The sequence below is a fragment of the Suncus etruscus genome, chromosome 6, assembly GCF_024139225.1.
Source record: "Suncus etruscus isolate mSunEtr1 chromosome 6, mSunEtr1.pri.cur, whole genome shotgun sequence".
Lineage (NCBI taxonomy): Eukaryota > Metazoa > Chordata > Mammalia > Eulipotyphla > Soricidae > Suncus > Suncus etruscus.
In genome coordinates this window covers 20,026,423-20,048,470 of record NC_064853.1, presented here as the reverse complement: position 1 = coordinate 20,048,470, position 22,048 = coordinate 20,026,423, and the positions used below count along the sequence as shown (strand labels likewise).

Here is a 22,048-nt window from a genome sequence, read left to right as displayed (position 1 = left end):
TTATCTTTTCTTTTCTTTTTTTTTTTTGATATGTATATATATATAAAAATCCTTCACCAGTGCAACATTCCCATGACCAATATCCCCAAGTGTCCTTCCTCCCCACCCCACACCAGCCTGTACTCTAGACAGGCTTTCTACTTCCCTCATCCAGTCACATTTTGTTATGATAGTTCTCAATGATAGGATTTGATAGTTCTCTTATTTCTGTGACTGCACTAAACAATCCCTGTGGTGAGCTTCATGTCAGGAGCTGGACCCTCCAGTCCTCCTCTATTTTATCTCTGAGAATCATTATACAAAAATGTTTTTCATTTTTCTCAAAACCCATAGATGAGTTGAGACCATTCTGTGTTTATCTCTCTCCCTCTGACTTATTTCACTCAGCATAATAGATTTCATATATATCCATGTATAGAAAAATTTCATGACCATCTCTTCTGATGGCTGCATAATATTTCATTTTGTATATGTACCATAGTTTCTTTGAAACTATCAAAGAAAAAAATCAATTCCTATTTCTTGTGTGTCTATTAGGTATTGTATTTCCTTTTATTAAATAATTTTTAAAAATCACTTAATACACTCCCATTTGTTTTTATGTTTTGTCATCTTTACCAGCAAAATCAACTTTAAAATACTCTTGGATACATATCCTGTACTGATATACCTGTATTTTCCTCAACACTTCCTATGAAATATGATCTAATAAAGATGGTATCATGAATAACTTTGTAACTTCAAAAAAAATTACTTAAACACCATGGTTTACAAGGTTGTTCATAAAACAGTTGTGGGTTTTTTCTGTTTTGTTTTTTCTTTTTCTTTTTTTGTTTTGGGGCTGTGCCTGGCAGTGCTCAGGAGTTACTTCTGGCTCTGTGCTCAGAAATCTCTCCTGGCAGGCTCAGGAGACCATATGGGATGCTGGGGATTGAACCCGGGACCATCCCCAGTCATCTGCATGTAAGGCTAATAAATGCCCTACTGCTGTGCCATTGTGGTTTTCTTCATGGCTACAAAGTTGTTCATAATTGAGTTTCAGTCCAATAGTGTACAATACCCTTTACCAGGGCATATTTCATATCATCAATGTTCCCAGTTTTCCTCTCACCCTCCCTTTGCCCTCTCCCCTGACTGCCTCTGTGACAAACATTTTTTTATTTTTTGCTTTCTTTCTGTCTCTTTCTTTTCTTTGTCTCTGTCTTTTCTCTGTCTCTGTTTCTCTCTGTTTTGCTGTCTATCTGTCTCTATGTCTCTCTCTCTGTCATACTTCTTTTTTTTTTTTTTATTTTTGGGCCACACCCAGCGGTGCTCAGCGGTTACTCCTGGCTGTCTGCTCAGAAATAGCTCCTGGCAGGCACGGGGGACCATATGGGACACCGGGATTTGAACCAACCACCTTTGGTCCTGTATCAGCTGCTTGCAAGGCAAACGCCGCTGTGCTATCCCTCCGGGCCCCTGTCATACTTCTTTAATCACACCTGGAAGACACAGGACTATGCTCCCTCTCTTTGAGACCCCCCTTTTTTTTTATTGAAAATATTTTGTTTAAAAAGAGACAGAAGAGAGAGCTGCTGGGCAGGAGTTTATTTGTAGAGAAAAAATGCAACCTTCGCATAACTAGAGAGTGTACATTTTAGAAAGTACACATTTGCTTTATCTGCTGCTGACTCAGATTCAATCCCTGGCATTGCGTGAGGGTTCCATAGCACCTCCAGGTTCCCTGAGTACAGAGCAAGGAATTATCCCTGAGCATCACCAGGTGCAGCCCAGAAACCAAAAATAAAAATAGAATTAAAAATTAAAAATTAAAAAAAAATTAAAAAGTGCTGACTTTGGGCCCGGAGAGATAGCACAGCGGCATTTGCCTTGCAAGCAGCCGATCCAGGACCAAAGGTGGTTGGTTCGAATCCTGGTGTCCCATATGGTCCCCCGTGCCTGCTAGGAGCTATTTCTGAGCAGACAGCCAGGAGTAACCCCTGAGCACTGCCGGGTGTGGCCCAAAAACCAAAAAAAAAAAAAAAGTGCTGACTTTGCCAGAGTGGTGGCGCAAGCAGTAGGGTGTTTGCTTTGCACATGCCAACCTAGGATGAACCATGGTTCGATTCCCCAGAGTCCCATATGGTCCCCCAGTCAGGAGCAATTTCTGAACACATAGCCAGGACTAACCTCTGAGCGTCACTGAGTATGGCCCTAAAAGCAAAAGAAACAAATGCAGACTTTACAAAAATTCAGAGGCATGATGGCAATCTAGTGAAGACCAAGGATGTGGGGGCCCATTTTATTTCTTTTTTATTTTGGGGGGCCACAACCGGAGGCCCTCAGGATTTACTTCAGCTCTGTGCTCAGAAATTACTCCTGGGGGCCAGAGAGATAGCATGGAGGTAAGGTATTTTGCCTTATGGTCCCCCGAGCCTGCCACGAGCAATTTCTGAGCATAGAGCCAGGAGTAAACCCTAAACGCTGCAGGGTATGACCCCCCCCCCCCAAAAAAAAAAGAAAGAAATCGCTCCTGGCTCAGGAGCCAGGAACCATATGAGATGCTGGGAATCGAACCCAGGTCATCATCCTGTGTCTGCCGTGTGCAAGGCAAACACCCTACCACTGTGCCCTACTGCTGTGCTATCTCTCCGGCCCCAAGGGGGCCCATTTTCTTTGTAGTAGACAGAATAAAGTGCCCCAAAGACTTACATCATGATCTCTAGATTTTGTGACTATGTTACATTGTCATACAAAAGAGACTCGCAGACATGAGCTAAGGTTAGAGATAAGGAGACAGATTATTTCATCCTGGGTTACATGAGTAGAGGTACTCTAATTGCAGAAGTCCTCAAAAGCAAGGAAACTTGTTGCTGTGAATAGAGACAATGGCAAGAGAATCTGAGACTGCCCAGGTGAGTGAGGAATGTGAACAGACTGGACAGATGGGGGAAATCCCAATAGACAGTCAGTGAGAAAGTACAGACATTGGCCCCATAAGTGGAAAGAGAGAGAATTCTGGCAACAATCTGAATGACCAGGAAAAAGATTTTCCCCATGAGTTCCCAGAAAGGAATGCAACCCCGCAGACACCTGAATTTTAACCCAGTCATCTCTGGATCAGGATCTTGACCCTATGTACAGAGAATTGTGTGTAATGCGTGTATATTATTTCAGTCACTGAGTTGTGTATCTTGTCAATATACATGATGCCTTGTTTGTTTTTTTATTTTTATACTTTTTTGCAAATGATGAAGCAGGGATCAGAGCAATAGTATAGCAGGTAGGGTGCTTGCCTTACATAAGGCCAACCTAAATTCAATCTCTTAGTCAGCCAGGTGTAATTCCTGAGTACAGTGTAACCCCTGAACATTGCAGATGTGTTGCCCCAAAACAAAACAAAAAAGCAAAATTAAGATGTATTAAAAAATTTTTAAAAAATTACTGAGTCAGTACAGCCCATTAGAGAAAAACAGAATTGGAGGGACAAATTGACTCAGTTCAAATTCCAGATATGCCACTAATTTCAGATGGGTAAAAAAACATAAGTTCTCACCTGTCCTAACAATAATATTGCAATCATACATACTGATCAAGGTAAAAGATATGTGGAGATAAAAGACTGTTAAAGAGATCCAATAATAATGTCATTTGAAAATGAAGTCTTTTCTTTCCTTCCTGCAGCAGTGTAGGTAAGTCCCCCTTGCAAGCTTTATTTGTATGGCTTCTGGTGACCTTGCTGCCATTATATGTAACAGAAAAGATCACTTGTAAGTATTTACTCCATTTTTTCATATAAATACTCTACCTGTTCATAGCTTATGCCTAACCTTTAAGATAAAAGCATATTTGAGAAGCCCAAGTATGCTTCCAAATAAGCAAACAAGAAGCTGAAAGTCCAGGTCATGTTAAAACCCTTGCATTAAAGTGTCTATTTCAGAAAGGCATTTCTCTGACTTAAGTGATAATAAAAGCTAAAGAACAAATAAAGGGGTGGAAAATAGGTCAGAGGCAAAGTGCCCTGCCTTGTATGAGTGAGGCTTCAAGTCCCATCCCAGGGCGACAGCATGACCACTTAGTACAATCCTGGCAGCTCAGCAGTGATCCCCAGCATCACAGTGGTTTCATGCAGGTGTGTGAGTTCCCCCTAAAACTAATAGGTGTGGCCTTCAATGAGCACTGCAAAGCCAAAGGATATGTGAGCATTGTAGCCAGGAGTGAATGACCCTCTTCACACTATAGCAACCCTACTAGAAAGGCATGGCTGGTGTGTGACCTATTCTATAAAGTATGTCCTGTTTTGCATAAACACCTTTGCCAAATTTCAATATTTCCCGGGCAGGAAACAGATTGCTTAACTGCGTGATTAAGACCAATGAGAATTTGGTCTCACAATTGAGTAAATCATTCATGAAATTCAGTCCTTTGGGCCAGTATGTGACTACCTATCAGAGAAACCACCTTTGGGAGAGGAGTGGAGCAAACATTAATCTTTTTTTTTTTTTTTTTTTGGTTTTTGGGCCACACCCGGCTGTGCTCAGAGGTTACTCCTGGCTGTCTGCTCAGAAATAGCTCCTGGCAGGCACGGGGGACCATATGGGACACCGGGATTCGAACCAACCACCTTTGGTCCTGGATCGGCTGCTTGCAAGGCAAACGCTGCTGTGCTATCTCTCCGGGCCCTGGAGCAAACATTAAACAAGGCAGAAGTCAGGGTGTCTATGCTCTGGGCTTCCTCCCTTCTGTCTGCCTGCCTTGGGAAATTACATTCATCTCCTTCAAGTTTCTGTACCAACTGATCTGTGGCCTCAATGATCCTCACTTTAGCTCTGATAATCCATGACTGATTTGGAATACAGTAAAGTCTGAATTATTTACACGTAACTCAGAAGGGCCTTGGAACATTGGTGGAAGGAAGTGACACTCTGGTGTGGTGTTAGGACCACATGTTACCTCAACAAAAAATGAGGAAGAGACACCAAAAAGTAAAAAAATTAAAAAAAAAAAAGGCAAACAAATATAAAATAGCTATTGGTGAAAGGCCAGGTGGCTGAAACAAGGAAATCAACCGAGCCTTCCAGAGGCCCTCAAGACAAGCTGAAACTTGCTGAATAAACTGTACCTTTGCTCACATCCCTTCTAAACCAGCCTTGGGTCAGCAGGAAAAGCCCAAAATTGGAGCTTGGGGGAGGAGGGGAAATGGGGAGAGATCCTGGTCATGGAGAAAGAAAATCCTTGAGTGTGAGCTTCAAGTCAAGTTTTCAAAGGAAAGCCAAAGAAACTTCCTTGAAAATGGGGCCGGGCGGTGGCGCTAAAGGTAAGGTGCCTGCCTTGCCTGCGCTAGCCTTGGACAGACCGCGGTTTGATCCCCCGGTGTCCCATATGGTCCCCCAAGTCAGGAGCAACTTCTGAGCACATAGCCAGGAGTAACCCCTGAGCATTACCGGTGTGGCCCAAAAATCAAAAAAAAAAAAAAAAAAAGAATAGTCAAGGACACTTATCCTACTCAGCACAGGGACTGGCAACCTGGGACAGGGAACTATAAACCAGATTTGGCAACTGAGAATATGTGACCATGAAGTTACTAATAAACCCTCCAGCTTGATTGGAGACGTTGATCTGACCTAGAAGAGAGTACAAGTTGAAGGCCATCTGAGCTAGAGCCTGAGTGAAGGTAGGCTCTGGTCCACAGCCTCATTTCATTTTTGCCAAGAACATGAAGGGGTCTGTGGTATCCTGCAGAACAACCAGTAACAGGATTGAAAGTTGGGTTCACCCCCCATCACCACCACCACCACCACCAGGATATTTCCAGACAGCTGGAAGGACAGGTCAGGACTGGAAGTACAGAATCCACAAGCTGAAAGAGCAGAGCTGTTCCCAGTCTTCTCCTTTGTCTGGCCTCCCACTCCACCTTTCATTTGTTTATTTTCACCTGAGTCAAGGGCGTCTTTTAGAGGGACTCTTGAGGCAATGAAGGAACTCTTGAGGCAAAGGCAGTATGTCATAAATGAAAAGGAATTAAGGGCTCTATCTCTCTTGATTGGTACAACTAAAAGTCATCTGGAGAAGTCACTTCCTTATATCTCTAAGCTGCAGGCCTCAGGCACAGCTCCCTCAGGGGCTGGGCTTAGAACCTCAGCCCACCTCGTTCTTCCCCATTGTGAGAGCTCAGAGAGTGGCACTTGAATGCAGGGGTTCAAGACCTAGAAGCCACTCTATCTTTGCTTCTCACCCCAGGTCCCCCAAGCTTACTCTCTTCCTCCTGGCCCCCATGTCCAGGTCTTCTAGAATTTCCTTTCTTTCCATTCAGAGCCCAGAAAAAGGGGGCCAGGAGAGACCATGTTATCCCTGCTCTAGGATCAACCCACCACCCTCTCATGGGCACAGCCAAAAGTGGCAAGAAAGTCCTGCCACAACCATCACTCACTTCACATCAGTCAGTATAGATGAAAGTGAAGAGCCACAAGGACCAGGAGACATTTCTAGGACCCAGTTAACAGGAAGTTAAGGTACATTAAGAGACAAAGTCATGGAGAAATTACACTGGCCCCACCCTCCAGCCCAGGAGAATTTTCTAATCTTTTCTAGACCTGTGACTTTCCCCTTTCTGTCCTTGTTCCTCCTAGAGCCCCTTTCCTCCTATGTTGGCTTCCACGATTGGGGCCCTGACACCACCACCCCCAAATACTTAATTTTTACTGGTGTCCTTCTTGGAATAGCCTTTGGGCCCACAGTAACCCACCGTGGACCAGAGCTCTAGGCCATCAGAGCCTGAACGTACCTGTGTGGGAAAGGCCTTTATTACCCTCAGAGCAACATGCTTTGACAAGCAAATAATAAATTGCCAAATCTGAGTGGGAAAAGGCCACCTACACTCAGGAGAAGGGGGAAGAAATGGGGAGACACTCAAGGGTGCCTACCATTCCTGGAGCAGAAGAATTTGGGGTTTCCTGAGAATTCTGGTTTAAGAGCTTCCCAGAACTTTCCCATTAAAACAACGCTATTCTCTGACTCCCACCCCAAACTCTCCTCCTGCAATTTGAGGGAGATTCCAAATCATTGGAGGGAGCTACAGAGAAAAACCAGACTGTTCCTGAACCTCAGCCCCACCCCCACCCCAAAACAGGCCATCTGAAATAACCAGCTGCCTGTAAATCATTAAAGGGAGGGTAGGAATTTGAAACAAGAAATCTGAGCCAGGAAAAATGAGAGGAGACATGTCTGGAGCAAGTTTTCACAAACTCCATCTTTTGGGTTGTGCCTTTTCCATATTTTATTAAATTCATGTTTAAAAAATTACAGCAGCATTATCAAAGACAACCTATGTACAAACATTTTACAAAAGAAACATCACTGGTATTGTCAAGATGCAGAACAGAGTGAGTTTGGAGGGGGGGGTGGAATCTGCCCTCTGGGGCCATATGCTTCTGGTGACCAACGTAAGAGGTGGGACCATGGCTTAGGGTTCCCAGAGCTCAAGTCCCAAATCCTCTTCATATCAGGAAGGCCAAGACAGCAAGCAGAGAGGTTAATAACCCAACCAACCTGCCAACCACTCAACTCATCTGCACCTTCAAAACGGAAAATGGGTTACACAGACATTTGCACCTTAGACACAACCCTAGGCCCAAACAGCCTGAACTCCTCCGTTCGGGCTTCTCCTCATGGGGAAGAGAAGGATTTGCAGAAATGCTTCCTTCAAGCAAGACTTCAAAGGGGGTTGCTGAGCCCAGGCCAAATCTATGAAACTTGGTCAAGGATGTTGGGGTGGCAAAGGGGTAGAGAGGAGGCAGGAATTGGAATACGAAAATCTCCCCCTTAGGGTCAAGAATCCAGAAGGTGTCCTGTAACCAGGCTAACATCGGGGTCCCCCTCCAGTCCACCCTTTCTGGTCCAGCAGTACCTACGAGCCGGTTTCCTTCCTCATCTCCCCCATTTCCTTGATCTCCACCTTCTTGTACTTCCCCGACTTCCTCCGGTTAGTAATAACCAGGACGACCAGGCCGGCCACCAGGGCCAGCACGACCACCACGATGACAGCGATGAGGCCGGCGGTGAGGCGCTTCATGGAGAACTCAGGGGGCTTCTCGTCCAGGTAGTAGATGAGGGTCCCCTCCAAGTGCAGGGGTTCGCCTCGCACCCGCACATCAAAGAGATCTCTGCCCCCACCGTGGAAGAGCGACTCGCCTTTGACGTCCCTCTCGAAGTAGTAGGCCGCGTCGCCAATGTCCACGTCTCCGGGGCTCTTCTGCGACGCGTTCTGCCGCAGCTCGATCTGGATGGTGGGGTTCTCGTAATGCACGGCTTCCACGAAACGGGGGTGCAGCCGGTAGCGCTCGCGGAAAAGCCTCCGCAGCTCAGCATCCAGGTCCGAATGGTTCAGAGGCCGGGAGGTGGGGCGGTGGCGCATATCGATGAGGATGTGATGGGTACGCACCAACTCGTCGCAGCGCAGGGTCAGGTCGCCCTTATCGGTGCGGCGCACCCCGACCGAGTTCACGCACCAGCATTCGGACGTCTGGTTGCACTGGCGAGCCTTGAAGCGGCCGTCCTGGTCGCAGTCGGGGTCGTAGAGCCCGTCGTTGTCCACGATGGCATGCTGGCTGGGGCGCACCAGCCCGCGGCCGCTCTTGGGGCCGTGCATGCGGGCCTTGAGCAGAAGACACTTGGAGGTGAGTCTGGAGCAATCCACTTCGATGCCAGAACCGATCGCCTGGCATTGACAGCGACCCCCGGGGCCGCTGCGGCTGCACATGGTCATCTTGTTGGTGGCGCAAGTGCAGTTGTCCTGCGCGCCCGCCGGCCGCGCGGCCACCGCGAGCAGCAGCAGCGTCGCCAGCAGAGCCAGCCCGGGGCCCCGGGCCATGGTGGGTGGGGTGGAGAAGCTCGGATGTCAGGACGCGGGGTGGCTGGCTGGCTGGCTGGCTGTGTTCGGGCTCCGCTGGCCAGGCTGGGGCGACGGTCTCCAAGGCTTCTTTCTGCCTGCCCCGCGCCGCTCACTCCCGTTCTTATACTCCGGCTCGACCTGCCCGGCTGGTTGGGCCACCGACTCAGCCTCTGGAATCTGGGTGACACATGCCTCCGCCTCCCGCCTCTCGGCTCCCCCAGTCCCCCAAGGGAGGCCCTGCCAAGCCCGCCCTGAGCCGCCCGCGATAGGATCAGGGCCGCGCAGGCAGCTCCCCGCCTCCTCCCGACCGAAAGCCCCGGACCAGGGGAACCGATACTCACCTGTGGGCGGCCCAGGAGCCGCCCCCGGGCCAGCCCGGCCCCACCTAGGCTGGACCCGCCTTCGGTGCGCCCGAGCGCAGCTTCTTACCTAGAAGGACCCGCTTCTCACCTCTCTGCAATCCTAAGAAAAAAGTCGAGCTGTTTCAACTCCTCCATCGCAGGCCCCTTTCGTTCTCCTCTTTTTCTCCCTTTCTAGAGTTTCTTCTCACCAGAATTTCTTGTTCCCCCCCCCCGATTCAATTATTTATTTGTTTATTTTGATCACACACTGTGCAAGAGATAGTATGAGGGCCAAGGTGCTTTGCCTTGCACATGGTCGACCTAGGTATCTCATTAGATTTTTGGCACCTCTTAGGATCCCTTGGGATCCCTAAGAGCAGAAACAGGAATAAGCTTTGAGCAGTTTTGTTTGGCACACTGCACACACACACACACACACACACACACACACACACACACACACATTTAAATAAATCAAAAGCAAACACAAAAGTTACCCTGTTTGTAGGAGGTAATAGATGAGACTTAGGGGCCCTCTTCAACCCCCTGGGAGGATTCTTTGGTGCTTTATTTGCCTGTTATGAGAGCTTTAAATGGAACTTTCTGGAAAGGAGCTCAAGAGCATGAGTAAAACTATGACCACTGTATTAGAATTTCTCTTAAATACCTTCTCTCTCTCTCCCTGCCAACGTCCCCACCCCCTCTCTTATCTCCTCCTCCTCTCCCCTCTCTCCCCTCTCTCATTTCCTCTCTCTTCCTCCCCTCTCCCCTCTCCCCTCTCCCCTTTAGTCTCCTCTCTCTCTCTCTCTCTCTCTCTCTCTCTCTCTCTCTCTCTCTCTCTCTCTCTCTCTCTCTCTCTCTCACACACACACACACACACACACACACACCACACACACACATTCTTTATTTTTTTTAATAATATCTCTAAGCACCATGATTATAAGCATGTTTGTAGTTGGGTTTCAGTCATAAAAAAAAAACCCACCCCCTTTCACCAATGCAATATTCCCTCATGGCCTCCATCTTTAAAAGAACCGAGAAAGACTAGGAGTTCCTTGAACGAGCCTCTCACAGCTTTGCTTCTCTTCAGGTGCTTGTACAACAGCCCCCATAGAGTCTGGAGCTGGTGGGAACGCGCTGTCTGCCGCTGTGTGGCTATTTTTCATAGGCTGGCAGGGTTGCTGTCTCCTGTTTGAATCACTGAGAAAGTCCAGAGTTTCAAAGCTGTGGTAAAATTAACAATAATTAGCAAGCTATAATTATTCCCAGCTCTTCCATCAAAGCCCATTTTAGACATTCAGCATTTAATGAACACCAGCGCAGTAGGACAAGGGTGCTATTTAACACATGAAAGCCAGCCAGGCCTCTGCCCCATTAATTTTTCAGCAATTCCTGAGGCAGGTAAATGGAAATATATTCCTTTACAGGGAGAGTAAGATGGGGTGGCTTTTCTCACCCATAGCTTCCAGTGGCCATAGGATGTCCTCTCTTCATCCATGACTTCCTGCTTGTCTCTGTTCTACTTTCTTTTCCTCTCTGCAACCCCATCCCACTCTGTGTCAGAAAAGGTTTTCTGAAAATAACTCCATCTGCTTTCCTTGAGGACCGTCAAGGGCGAATAGGTGGAGTGGGGTGCACTTAGCTACAGTGCATACTTCTAGCTCAAATTCATGCTTTAAAATGACACATAGTCAGGCCCGGAGAGATAGCACAGCGGTGTTTGCCTTGCAAGCAGCCGATCCAGGACCAAAGGTGGTTGGTTCGAATCCCGGTGTCCCATATGGTCCCCCGTGCCTGTCAAGAGCTATTTCTGAGCAGACAGCCAGGAGTAAGCCCTGAGCACTGCCGGGTGTGGCCCCAAAACCAAAAAAAAAGAAAAAAGAAAAAAGAAAAAAAAATGACACAGTCATATTTTTTTTTGCTTTTTGGGCCACACCCCAAAACACTCAGGGGTTACTCCTGGCTCTATGCTCAGAAATAGCTCCTGGCTTGGGGTACCATATGGGACGCCGGAGGATTGAATCGCAGTCTATCCTGGGTCAGCCACATTCTAGGCAAACGCTCTACTGCAGCACCATCACTCTGGCCCCCACACACTCATATTTGTTTTGGGGTATCACCTTTACTTCTCTGGACTTCCATGTCTTAAAATGTGATAGAAAAGTATCTACTGGGCAGATGGATTGAAGTATTAAAAAAAGAAAAGTACCTACTTTACAGGTAGGTGTGTGAATCAGTGTGAGATAAACCACCTGGGACGGTATCTGTTCTGACAGTAGCGGTGCTTAGTAAACAGGTGTAGGTGGTAGGTAGCAGCTTCTGTGATCACCATCAGAGGCAACAGCTCGTTTTCCTCTTGCTCCTGCCAGCTTTTCCAGTCTTGCACTTGTTTTCAAGTCTTCGCAAAGTCGTTGACCTGGGCTCTTTCTTTCATTGATTCAATGCATAATTATGATGGGATTTTTTTCTACTTATAACCTCTTGGAAGCCTTTCTTGATTGATTCCCCCCCCAATTGCACTCAGGACACACATAACTGAATGGCCACACTAACTTATGTGGTCCCTGTTCTCCCCTGTGCAGAATTTCACAGGTCATTCTGCACAGCACATCTGTGATAGGATATGGCAAGCTTTGGAAAATGCAAAGATGTTAGGTCACATTGAAAATTATATATATGGGGTTGAAGCAGTAGCACAGCGGTAGGGTTTTTGCCTTACACATGGTCAACCATGGATGAATCCCAGTTTAATTCCCAGAATCCCATATGGTCTCCCCAAGCCTGCCAGGAGCGATTTCTGAGCTCAGAACCAGGAGTAACCCCTGAGTGCCAGTGGGTGTGGTCTGAAAACCAAAACAAACCAAAAAAAATTATATATACACATATTATTTATTGAATATACATATATATACTCTTACACAAACAAGATAATATATGTATAATACATATATACATATATATATATACATATATGTATATATATATATATACATATATGTATATATATATATATATACTTCTCACTTAGCCATGATCTTCTGTAACTGGCTGCGTTCCTTGTTATTATACTATTTAGTATGTTTAAAGCTGGTAAAGGAAAGTACTGGTGAAGGGATCTCCGGGCTGAGGAAGGATGCCATGTTGTTTCTGATTGCTTAATTAGCAGAGCTTCAAACTATAAAAGTCCAATTTCTGACTTTCCAGAGGAGAATGAAGGAGCCTGTTCTCAGTACCTTTTCTGGAAGATGAAGTCCTCCCTGCCTCTCTCTCTCTCTCCCTCTCTCTCTCCTCTCTTTCCTCTCTCTCTCCTCTCTCCTCTCTTTCCTCTCTCTCTCTCCTCTCTCCTCTCTTTCCTCTCTCTCTCCTCTCTCCTCTCTTTCCTCTCTCTCTCCTCTCTCTCCTCTCTCTCTTCTCTCTCCTCTCTATCTCCTCTCTCCTCTCTCTCCTCTCCTCCTCTCTCTCCTCTCTCCTCTCTATCTCCTCTCTCTTCTCTTTCCTCTCTCTCTCCTCTCTCTCCTCTCTCCTCTCTCTTCTCTCTCCTCTCTATCTCCTCTCTCCTCTTTCCTCTCTCCCCTCTCTCTCTCTCCCCTCTCTCTCCCCTCTCTCTCTCCTCTCTCTCCTCTCTATCTCCTCTCTCTCCTCTCTCTCTCTCTCTCTCTCTCTCTCTCTCTCTCTCTCTCTCTCCTCTCAATCCTATGTCCTTCCATACTTTCCCAATGCGCCAATGCTATGTCCATTATGAACAGCTCTGGGTCAAAGGAATATGGAACTAAGGCCTAGCATTTGCCCAACCAGACTTCAAATTCCCAGCACCATATATGTTCCCCCAAGCACTGCCAGGGAACACCCTTGAGAGAAGAAACAAGATCAATCCCTGAATGCTGTGGACTGTGGCTCCCAATGGCCCCCATCCCATGTTAAAAAAAAAAAAAAAAAAAAAAAAAAAACAGCCTTGGCTCAGATTTTTCCTTTCTCTCTTCATCTCAGGCCTCTTGTAAAATATCACTATCAACTTTATTTCTTTAGATTTTTAATTTTGTTTGACATTCAAGAAAGGTAGTTCCTGTCCTCAGACTTTCAAGTGTATCTCAAGGGCAGGAACCAGGTCTCGGATGGTCGGCCTGGTAGCTGCAGTGTTTGGTGCTTGATCATTCACCATGTCTATTGGCTTCATTAGCTTTGAGGTGTGCGAGAACACGAAACATCAGTGTTCTCTGCACAGAGCGTGCTTGTGGCCATTCCAGTGCTTCTCTCCTAGTCAGTTCCAGTCTGGTCACCCACCCCCATTGTTAAAATCTCTCCCCACTCCAATGCTCATACCTACCCCTCCTCCCAAAATCCATTTTCAAGGCTTCTGGGTAATGACAGGAGCATTGCTTTTCTTTACAGCAAGCTGCCAAACTTCAGTCAGCTTCTGGCTGCAGGGAGAGAGGATCTAAACATTTGACCAGATGTTCCAAACCTATCTTGTCTCTTGACCATTTCCAGAAAAGGGAAATTCAGTGATTCTCAGAGATCCCTAGCCCCCTAGCCCCAAATCAACCTTCCCTAAGGGAACAAACAGAAAGCTCCTTTCTATTGGACCCAAGGCTATATATTCCCTCCCACCCCCATATGAGTCCAACATCCCCAGGGATAGAATCTTCTGCTCTGAGAAACACTAATGCCTACAGGGAATCTGGAACTCAGCAATGCAGTTTGGTGGGGAAAAAAAAAAGTCTTTGGATCTAGTGAGTCTCAGACTTAAATTCTGGTTTCAAGTCCCCAACAGCCTGTGAGGTTTTCTAAAAAATGGATCCCATTTTTCTCTGAGCTTCATTTCCTTAATAATGAAATAAAGGGAAGAGGGGGAGACAGAAATCTTGATGCATTGCTCTGTTGTCTTTTTTTTTTCTTTTTTCTTTTTCTTTTTTTTTTCTTTTGGTTTTTGGGCCACACCCGGCAATGCTCAGGGCTTACTCCTGGCTGTCTGCTCAGAAATAGCTCCTGGCAGGCACGGGGGACCATATAGGACACCGGGATTCGAACCAACCACCTTTGGTCCTGGATCGGCTGCTTGCAAGGCAAACGCCGCTGTGCTATCTCTCCGGGCCCTGTTGTCTTTTTTTTTGCATATGCACAATTTAATATTGTGAATAAAGTTGGACTCAGAAGCTCATCTAACAAAACGCAGAATTGGGACCGAAGAGATAGCACAGCAGTAGGACGTTTGCCTTGTACACAGCCAATCCAGAACAGAACATTGAAAGGTCCAGGTGTCGAGCTGAAAGTCAGGGCTGTTGTCTTTAAAATGAGAGTATTTGGTATTCAGAATCCATTCCTTCTACATTGAACATTATATTTCTCCTATTGCTGCACTGTTTTGTCAACCAGTGTTATGGTTTGATACCCCATGCTAAAAACATTAGTGTTACCACATTCACATTATACTTAGGGGTGTGACTTATAAGATAAAAATCACAAAAATATAACAATGATTACTTACAAAACAAATTACTTAAAAGACAGGTGATCTTGGGGCCGGAGTGGTGGTATGGAGCGGTAAGTCATCTGCCTTGCAGGTGCTAGCCTAGGACAGACTGTGGTTCGATTCCCCAGCATCCCATATGGCCCCCCAAGCCAGTAGCAATTTCTGAACACATAGCCAGGCATAACCTGGTGTGGCCGAAAAACAAAAACAAAAAAAGACAGGAGATTTCACTTATTTGTGGTATTTAGAATAACAGGACAAGAAAATGCAAGTTATCAAACAGTAGATGACCCTGGTCCTTAAATTAGAATTGAGGGCAGGAAAGGAAAGAAATCAAGGGAAGGAGGAAGAGAGGGAAGGGTGGTAATAGGAGCAGTGGCAGGAGCCTTGGACAAAGAGCTATGGTATGGCTATATATTTGAACCACAGAACCAACAAAACTAAAAATCTGAGATCCAAGTGTTAGAGAGATCATACAGTGGGTAGAGCATTTGCCTTGCAAGTGTCCAACCCAGGTTTGATCTCCAAGATCCCATATGGTTCCCTGAGCTGCCAGGAGTAATTCTTGAGTGCAATGCCAGGTGTAACCCCTGAGTAGCATAAGCTGTGCCCCCCAAAACAAAGCAAAATATAAAAACCCGTAAGTTGGGGCCAGAGAGATAGCATGGAGGTAGGTCATTTGCCTTACATGCAGAAAGATGAATAGTGTCTTGAATCCTGGCATCCCATATGGTTCCTCGAGCCGACCAGGATCTATTTCTGAGCGTAGAGCCAGGAGTAACCACTGAGCACTGCCGTCTGTGACCCTAAAACAAAACAAAACAAAACAAAACCCCATAAGTTTAAGATCCAAACAACATCAACCAAACTTCAAATTGTGGATGCTAAGGGTGTAGAGAAATGGGAACACTGGTGGAGGGAGGTTGACACTGATGATGAAATTTATGTTGAAAATAGTATGCCTGAATCTCATCTATAAATGACAGTAAATCACAGTATATTGTCTCAGTAAAAGGAAAACCTCCTTACTATCCAGTTATTTTGGTAATTTAATACCAAAAACATAAAATACCTAGCACCATCTTTGGCACATACTCATTAGAATTAAATTTAGGTCTTGAGCCGGAGAGATGGCATGAAGGTAGGGCGTTTGCCTTGCATGCAGAAGGATGATGGTTTGAATCCTGGCATCCCATATGGTCTCCCAAGCCTGCCAGGAGCAATTTCTGAGCATAGAGCCAGGAGTGACCCCTGAACGCTGCCGGGTGTGACCCCCAAACCAATAAATAAATAAATAAATAAATAAATAAATAAATTTATGTCTTACTAGCCTTCTCAGGAACATGAGGATACTTGTATGTCATTATAAAATCTAATCAAAGCTGGGACTGCTGAAGGTCAGGTTTAAGAAGAAGGGGACTGAGGATTGCCTAAGAATATCCAGAATCTCCAGCCTCTGCATGCACGAATAAGGAGAATATCTAGATTCGAAGTAGTTTTAAGACTCATATTCCTATTATCTTCTGGATTCTAGAAAACACTCAGACCAGCCAGGCCCTGTTTGGTTTCCTATAGAGCAGGTCTAATGGAATCCTTGTGAAGGCTTTTTTGGGATCCAATACCTTGATGTCAGAAAAGCTGCATGAGGCCATGATGGGAAGAATGTTTCCTGTTCTTTCTTGACTGGACTTTACTAGCTTTCATCTCTAGAAGGAGTCACCTGAGGGCTGTGCATTTCCCCTTCTCAGATGGAACTTGGAACTCTAGAGGAAGTGGTGAGCCTTAAATCTGAAGGTGGAAAATACCAACAGAGAAGTGGGTTGCGGTGATTGTTAGCTCAGGATGGAGGAAGGAGACCCTAAGAATGGGAAGTCAGTTCAAGGGCTAGAAGCCAGGATGTGGAGTATGGAATTGAATGGAAATACTCTATCATAAATGTTTAATATCTTTAAAAATGTGGCTCAGAGCTGGTGAGAGCTCAAAGAATTGAGACTAAAGTTTGCAGGCAAGAGGTCAACCCGGATTTGATTCCTAGCACCACATAATCCCCAGAGAACCAAGCTGGGAAAATCCCCTGAGCACTAGCAAGTGTGGCCCCAAAACAAAAACTACAAAACTGTGACTCAGATATTGAAAACTAGGAGAATTCAAAATAATAAGAGAATGGGTATACTCTGTATTTTATTCTCAGCTAGTATTAGACTATTTATAATAAAGTTGTGAAAGCAATATCTCAAGTTCAGAGGAAATACTTGGAGCCAGTTTTTTGTTTTGGTTCTGTGTTTATTTTTTTCCATGTCCATAGTTTCTGTGATTGACATGAATGACCAATCATTGTTCACCAACATTGTATCTGGCATTTAATACATTTCCTACCCCCCCCTCCCAACTTCCCTATAGATTGGTACCCCTTTGTTACCATTTATCTGATATGGATATTTAGGTTCAAGATCATGCTGCTAGGAATTAGTACAAGAGGTACTTGAGTCTGTGTATTTTTCCATGACAGTAGTCTTGCTGAAGAATCCAGAGTGAATTTGAGAGTAGGTCTAAGAAATTGAGTTGATACCTGGGTATGGTTTGGGTCCAAACTGCATAAGGAATGGAATGTCTGATCTTTTCACTATCTGGAAGGCAATACATTTCACCTTATGCTTGTCATTTGGGTGGGGCCTGCCCCTGTCTTTTCTATTCCTTATTCTGATTGTGACATCTTGCATGGTTGGGTTTGTCATTGTTTTTGTGTTTTTTTTCTTTTCTCTGATGTGAATAGGGACCACAATGCCAACTGAAAATCACAGCTGTCTCAGTGCCACCCAATCCCATCTGCCCACAGGCTACTCTACTGCTTCTTCAGTCAGAACCTTGTGGGTCCTCCAGTCTGTATTCTCACTCTGGCTTCAATCTCAAGGGAGACTTAGACTATTTCCCAAGAAGCTTCAGCTCGGGGAGGAACTAAAACAATCTCAATCATTTGTGTTGATTATGTCACTAGATCCTGGTCATACCGGTTTCTGGAGAGATTTGGCCAAGAAAAGGAGACTGTGAACCCTTGTCACACCTTTCAGGTACAGTCATCACACATTTCTGAGTCATGGCACTTCATTTCCCAAAACCAGCCAAAAAGATGTGGTGGTCTGGGCTGTTCCCCAATACTTTGGCTACTGTAGACACGAGAACAGAAAGATCTCGAATGTTCCTTTTATGACTGCTGGCCTTTCTGGACTCTCAGGGTCCAAGTAACAATTTTTAGAATCACTGAGAAGAATATTAGCAGTTATTTTAGACTCTTACTCAAAAAAGAGGATGCCTCTCTCTATGTTCTGAACAGATGCTTATGTGGTACCTGGAGCTTAAAAGTCCTTCCCCACAAGATGGTCCCTCCTAACCCACAAAGAAGCTTTATGAGAAAGTTTATCATAGTTTTCAGGGGAAGTCTGAGATTCTGTAATGATGACTCACTCATACTAATTTCCATCCTGGGAGCAACAGAGAGTCTGTGACTCTCACCTTCCACTGTTTTCTCAGGAATAGGCTTGAGAAATGGGGCTCAGCCCTCCTGTGCCCCAGTTCCTCCTACTCCCTACTTCTCCTGCTCCCCATTCCCTATCCCTTCCCTTGTATTTCTCTATGAGAATTATGAACCCTACCAACACACCCAACACACTCAGGGTTGTAACAGTGTGTGGATACCATTTTTACCAGGGTCCCAGTTCAGAAAATGATGCAATGTAAGCGGGCTGGAGCCAGCAGATCATATGTTGTCTTTAGTCTTGCAACATCTCTATGAGGCAGGTGCTGTGATTCTCACATTATAAATAAGGAAACTCAGGCTAAAGGGCACTTTCCCAGGAAGACCAAAGCAGTCAATGGTAGAGCTGAAATTCCTGTTTCATTTCTTTCTGCTTCCCCACAGCTCTAACAGACCTTGAGTTTCCCACATAATTGTTCTAAACTCCACCTTTCATCCCTCCAAATTCACTAGCAACTAATTCTCACTTCATGCCAGCCTTTTCCCCTGATGCAGCTGCTGAATCAGACCATCACAATTGCCTTTCACCTTTGCCAAATCATGATCAGGCTTGGTTTGCATGGCTCATGTATTGCTTGGCTGCCATCTTGGTAAGGGAAGCAGCTGGGCCATGATGGAGAGAAGCCTGCATTTCAGTGGCATGACTCACACTCAAGAGTAGGACAGAGAGTAGGACAGAATCTTCTAGTTTTTCTTCTTTCATTTCACTTCCTTTACTTCCTTCTAGAAGTTGACATTATCTTTAACTTTTTTTTTTATTTGTTTGTTTTTTGGGGTCATACCCGGCAGTGCTCAGGGGTTCCTCCTGGCTCTATGCTCAGAAATCGCTCCTGGCAGGCTCGGGGACCATATGGGATGGATGCCGAGATTTGAACCACCGTCCTTCTGCATGCAAGGCAACACCCTACCTCCATGCTATATCTCCAGCCCCTATCTTTAACTTCTGTGCTGCCCTTCCCAAGTGTGAAATCCCCTTCCCATTCTGGGTGGATTTTGCTTCCTGCTCTCCCAGTCCATCTTGGAGGGCTGCATCCAGCAAGTGAGCCAAGAGGTTTGCAATCCACTACTGCTCTCAGCAGTCACAGTCACTGCACTAAGGGGGATGGAAGTCAGTTGAGGGGAGGAAGAGGGGAGGGTCAAGGATCGAAAGTCTAGAAAGAATGTGGCAGGCGCAGGAGACATTGTTCCCAAGCATTGGGACAGTATCTAAGACAGGGATTCAGAAAGCCACTATTGTTTTCAGGGCTAACGTGGGATGCAGTAGCGCAGACTCATGTCTTTGGGGTCATGTGAGAAGTCTGGACAGTGTCAGCTAACCTTGAGTTATGACCTTTCAGACCATGACTGCCGGGCAGTGAGACTGCAGCCAAAGCACCCGCAAGAATGCAGGAGGCTGCTGGTTGGGGATACCCAGGAAGTGGCACATCTAACTTGCTCAGTACCTCGCTCCACCCACTTTACTATTTTCTCTTTTTCAGCCAGCTAAAGAGACATCGCAGTTTCATTTCTAACTTTCAGAGCCCCACTGTGTATGCCCATACTTGGTGATGAGCAGAAGGTACCTAATATTCAATTTCAAAGACGTCAGAGACCCCAGAGCAAGGAGCCTGGTGAGGTTTGGTACATATTTGGTGAGTAAATAACGTGGAAATATCACAACAAAAGGTTATGACATAAACCACTCTTTCTGTCCTCCCCACTAACAAGTAACCTAAGTCTACAGATTCTATTGGTAGAAACATCTAACTCACTCTAAAGCTTTTTTTCCTCTTTTATTTTTTCAATACTGAGTTTCAGAGGCAGAGAGAATTGCAACCCAACAGGTAACATTCTCATTTCTAAAAGAAATAAACAGTCAAGTAACAGTAAACAGAAAAGACATCTGAATGATAACATTTCAGAAACCAAAGTGACAATCCAAAAAGATAACAACAAAAAAATGTTCATACTGGAAAAGTATTCGCAAGAAAAGCTAGTCCCCTTGCTTCCATCTGTTCTTAGTCCTGAAAACACTTTTGAAGATAGAGCTGCATTCTTTCTATAAACACACCCAGTAGTGTCATTTCCAAGAAAGGCATCATAGTTTTCCCTAGAGTGTATCCACTTCAAGGACCTCCACTCCAATGCAGCATTTGGTGCCTGTATCTCAGATAATCAGGGTTGTGAGATAAATTCTTTAAGGTACCACATGTAGTGGAAGAAGGTTGTGTAAGTTATTTTTTTTCTGTATATTTTTATATATTTTATTGGGGGAGGGCTTGGATCACACCTGACTGTGCTCCTGGCTCTCCTTCTCTGTGTTCAGGGATCACTCCTGGTGATGTTTGGTAACCATATGTGGTGTTGGGGGTTGAACCAAGGTCAGTCGAATGCAAGCCAAGTATCATTATCCCTGGACGATCTCTTCAACTCCAGTAGTGAGATTTTTTCGAAGAAATGCAGGTGCCATCTGTCTGGTTTCATCACCTCAACTTTAATTCTGATCATTGACCAGTTCTTTGACTTCTAATAATCCACACAACTGGGCCCTGGGAAGGGTTAGGCACTTGCTTTACCCATAACCAACTGGTTCAATCTTTGGCATTACCTATGAGTCCTGGATCCCACCAGGAATGATCCATGAGCCATAAGGAATGAGCACTACTGAGTTGTTTCCCCTCCCCTAAAATAGTCAAAACAAAATGATGAGACTTTTCAATGCAGCTGTTTTCTCACCTGTAGAAAGAGGATCACAATAACCCACTTGCAGGGTGAATACAAGAATTGAGGAGTTAATTCATGTTAATCCATGTTAGGTATCAGAGCAGCAGTATAGCAGGTAGGGTGTTTGCCTTGTACTTCATTTGGTCCTCTGAGCACCTCCAGGAGTCATCCCAGAGTGCAGAACTAGGAGTAAGCCCCAAATCAGAATGTGACCCACTGACTAAAATTAACCAATAAAACCTCTGAGCCTGGGAACAAAGAGGTAGTACAGCCTTGAACACACCTGACCAGAGTTCAATCTAGCACCCCAGATGTTTTCGCAAGTCTACCACGATGATCCCGGAGCCATGAGTGAATCTTGAGCTTCATTGGGTGTGACCCAAAAACAAAACCAAAAATATACCCACAAAACAAAACAAAATTATGAGCAGGGAGTTGGCAAGCAGTTTTGGAGATGGTAAGCTAATAAATGTTTTACTTGTCAGGTTTTGTCAGTTAAGGACAGAGATGTAACTATTGTGGAAATCCCTGCATACTTAATTTAAAAGTTAAAAAAGAATTTCTTAGCTCATGGTCAGCATGAAAACAGGATATGGCACAGGTTGGTGATTTTGTCAATGCTCAGCTCAGCCTGGCACCTGGCACACAAGCAGTGCTTTGAAGTGTTGCTTCCGCTGTCCAAACTAGGAATCTTTCTATCAACAACCACCATCACCTTTGTGCAGCAAAAACAGGAAGCAAGGTGCTCCCAACCCACTCACCCAACCTGTTGGTTCAAAATAAGCCACAGCTATGGATGCTTGGATGGAGCCTCCCTGTTCCTCCCTGTGAACAGCTCTCTCCAGGCCTGCCCAGCATAGGCCAGCCATGTGGCCAAAATCCTGCTCATGTTTAGGGAAGCCTTGAGTCAGGGACCAGAAAGAGACAAGTGAGAGCCCAGATGGGGACCACAGGTTTTGGTTTTCAAACAGGAGTGGGGAAAGGAAACGGAGAAAGGGCCTATTCTACAGCTCTAAGCATTTTGGAACTTTATGCAGCTCAGAAAATGTCTTGACTCTTGCCTCCTATTGAAGGCTAGTTTGACCATGTGAGCTACCTTCTATCCATATCTACTCTACTTAAGAACAAAT

At 45.4% G+C, this 22,048-nt stretch overlaps 1 protein-coding gene across 1 annotated transcript; it reads right to left on the bottom strand.

Annotated features, from left to right (window-relative positions):
* Window positions 1–7,885: 7,885 nt before the first annotated feature.
* On the bottom strand, window positions 7,886–8,848 carry TACSTD2 (tumor associated calcium signal transducer 2). The gene has a single exon (XM_049775464.1). It carries the CDS (start codon window positions 8,846–8,848, stop codon window positions 7,886–7,888), a length of 963 nt encoding a protein of 320 aa, XP_049631421.1.
* Window positions 8,849–22,048: the final 13,200 nt, after the last annotated feature.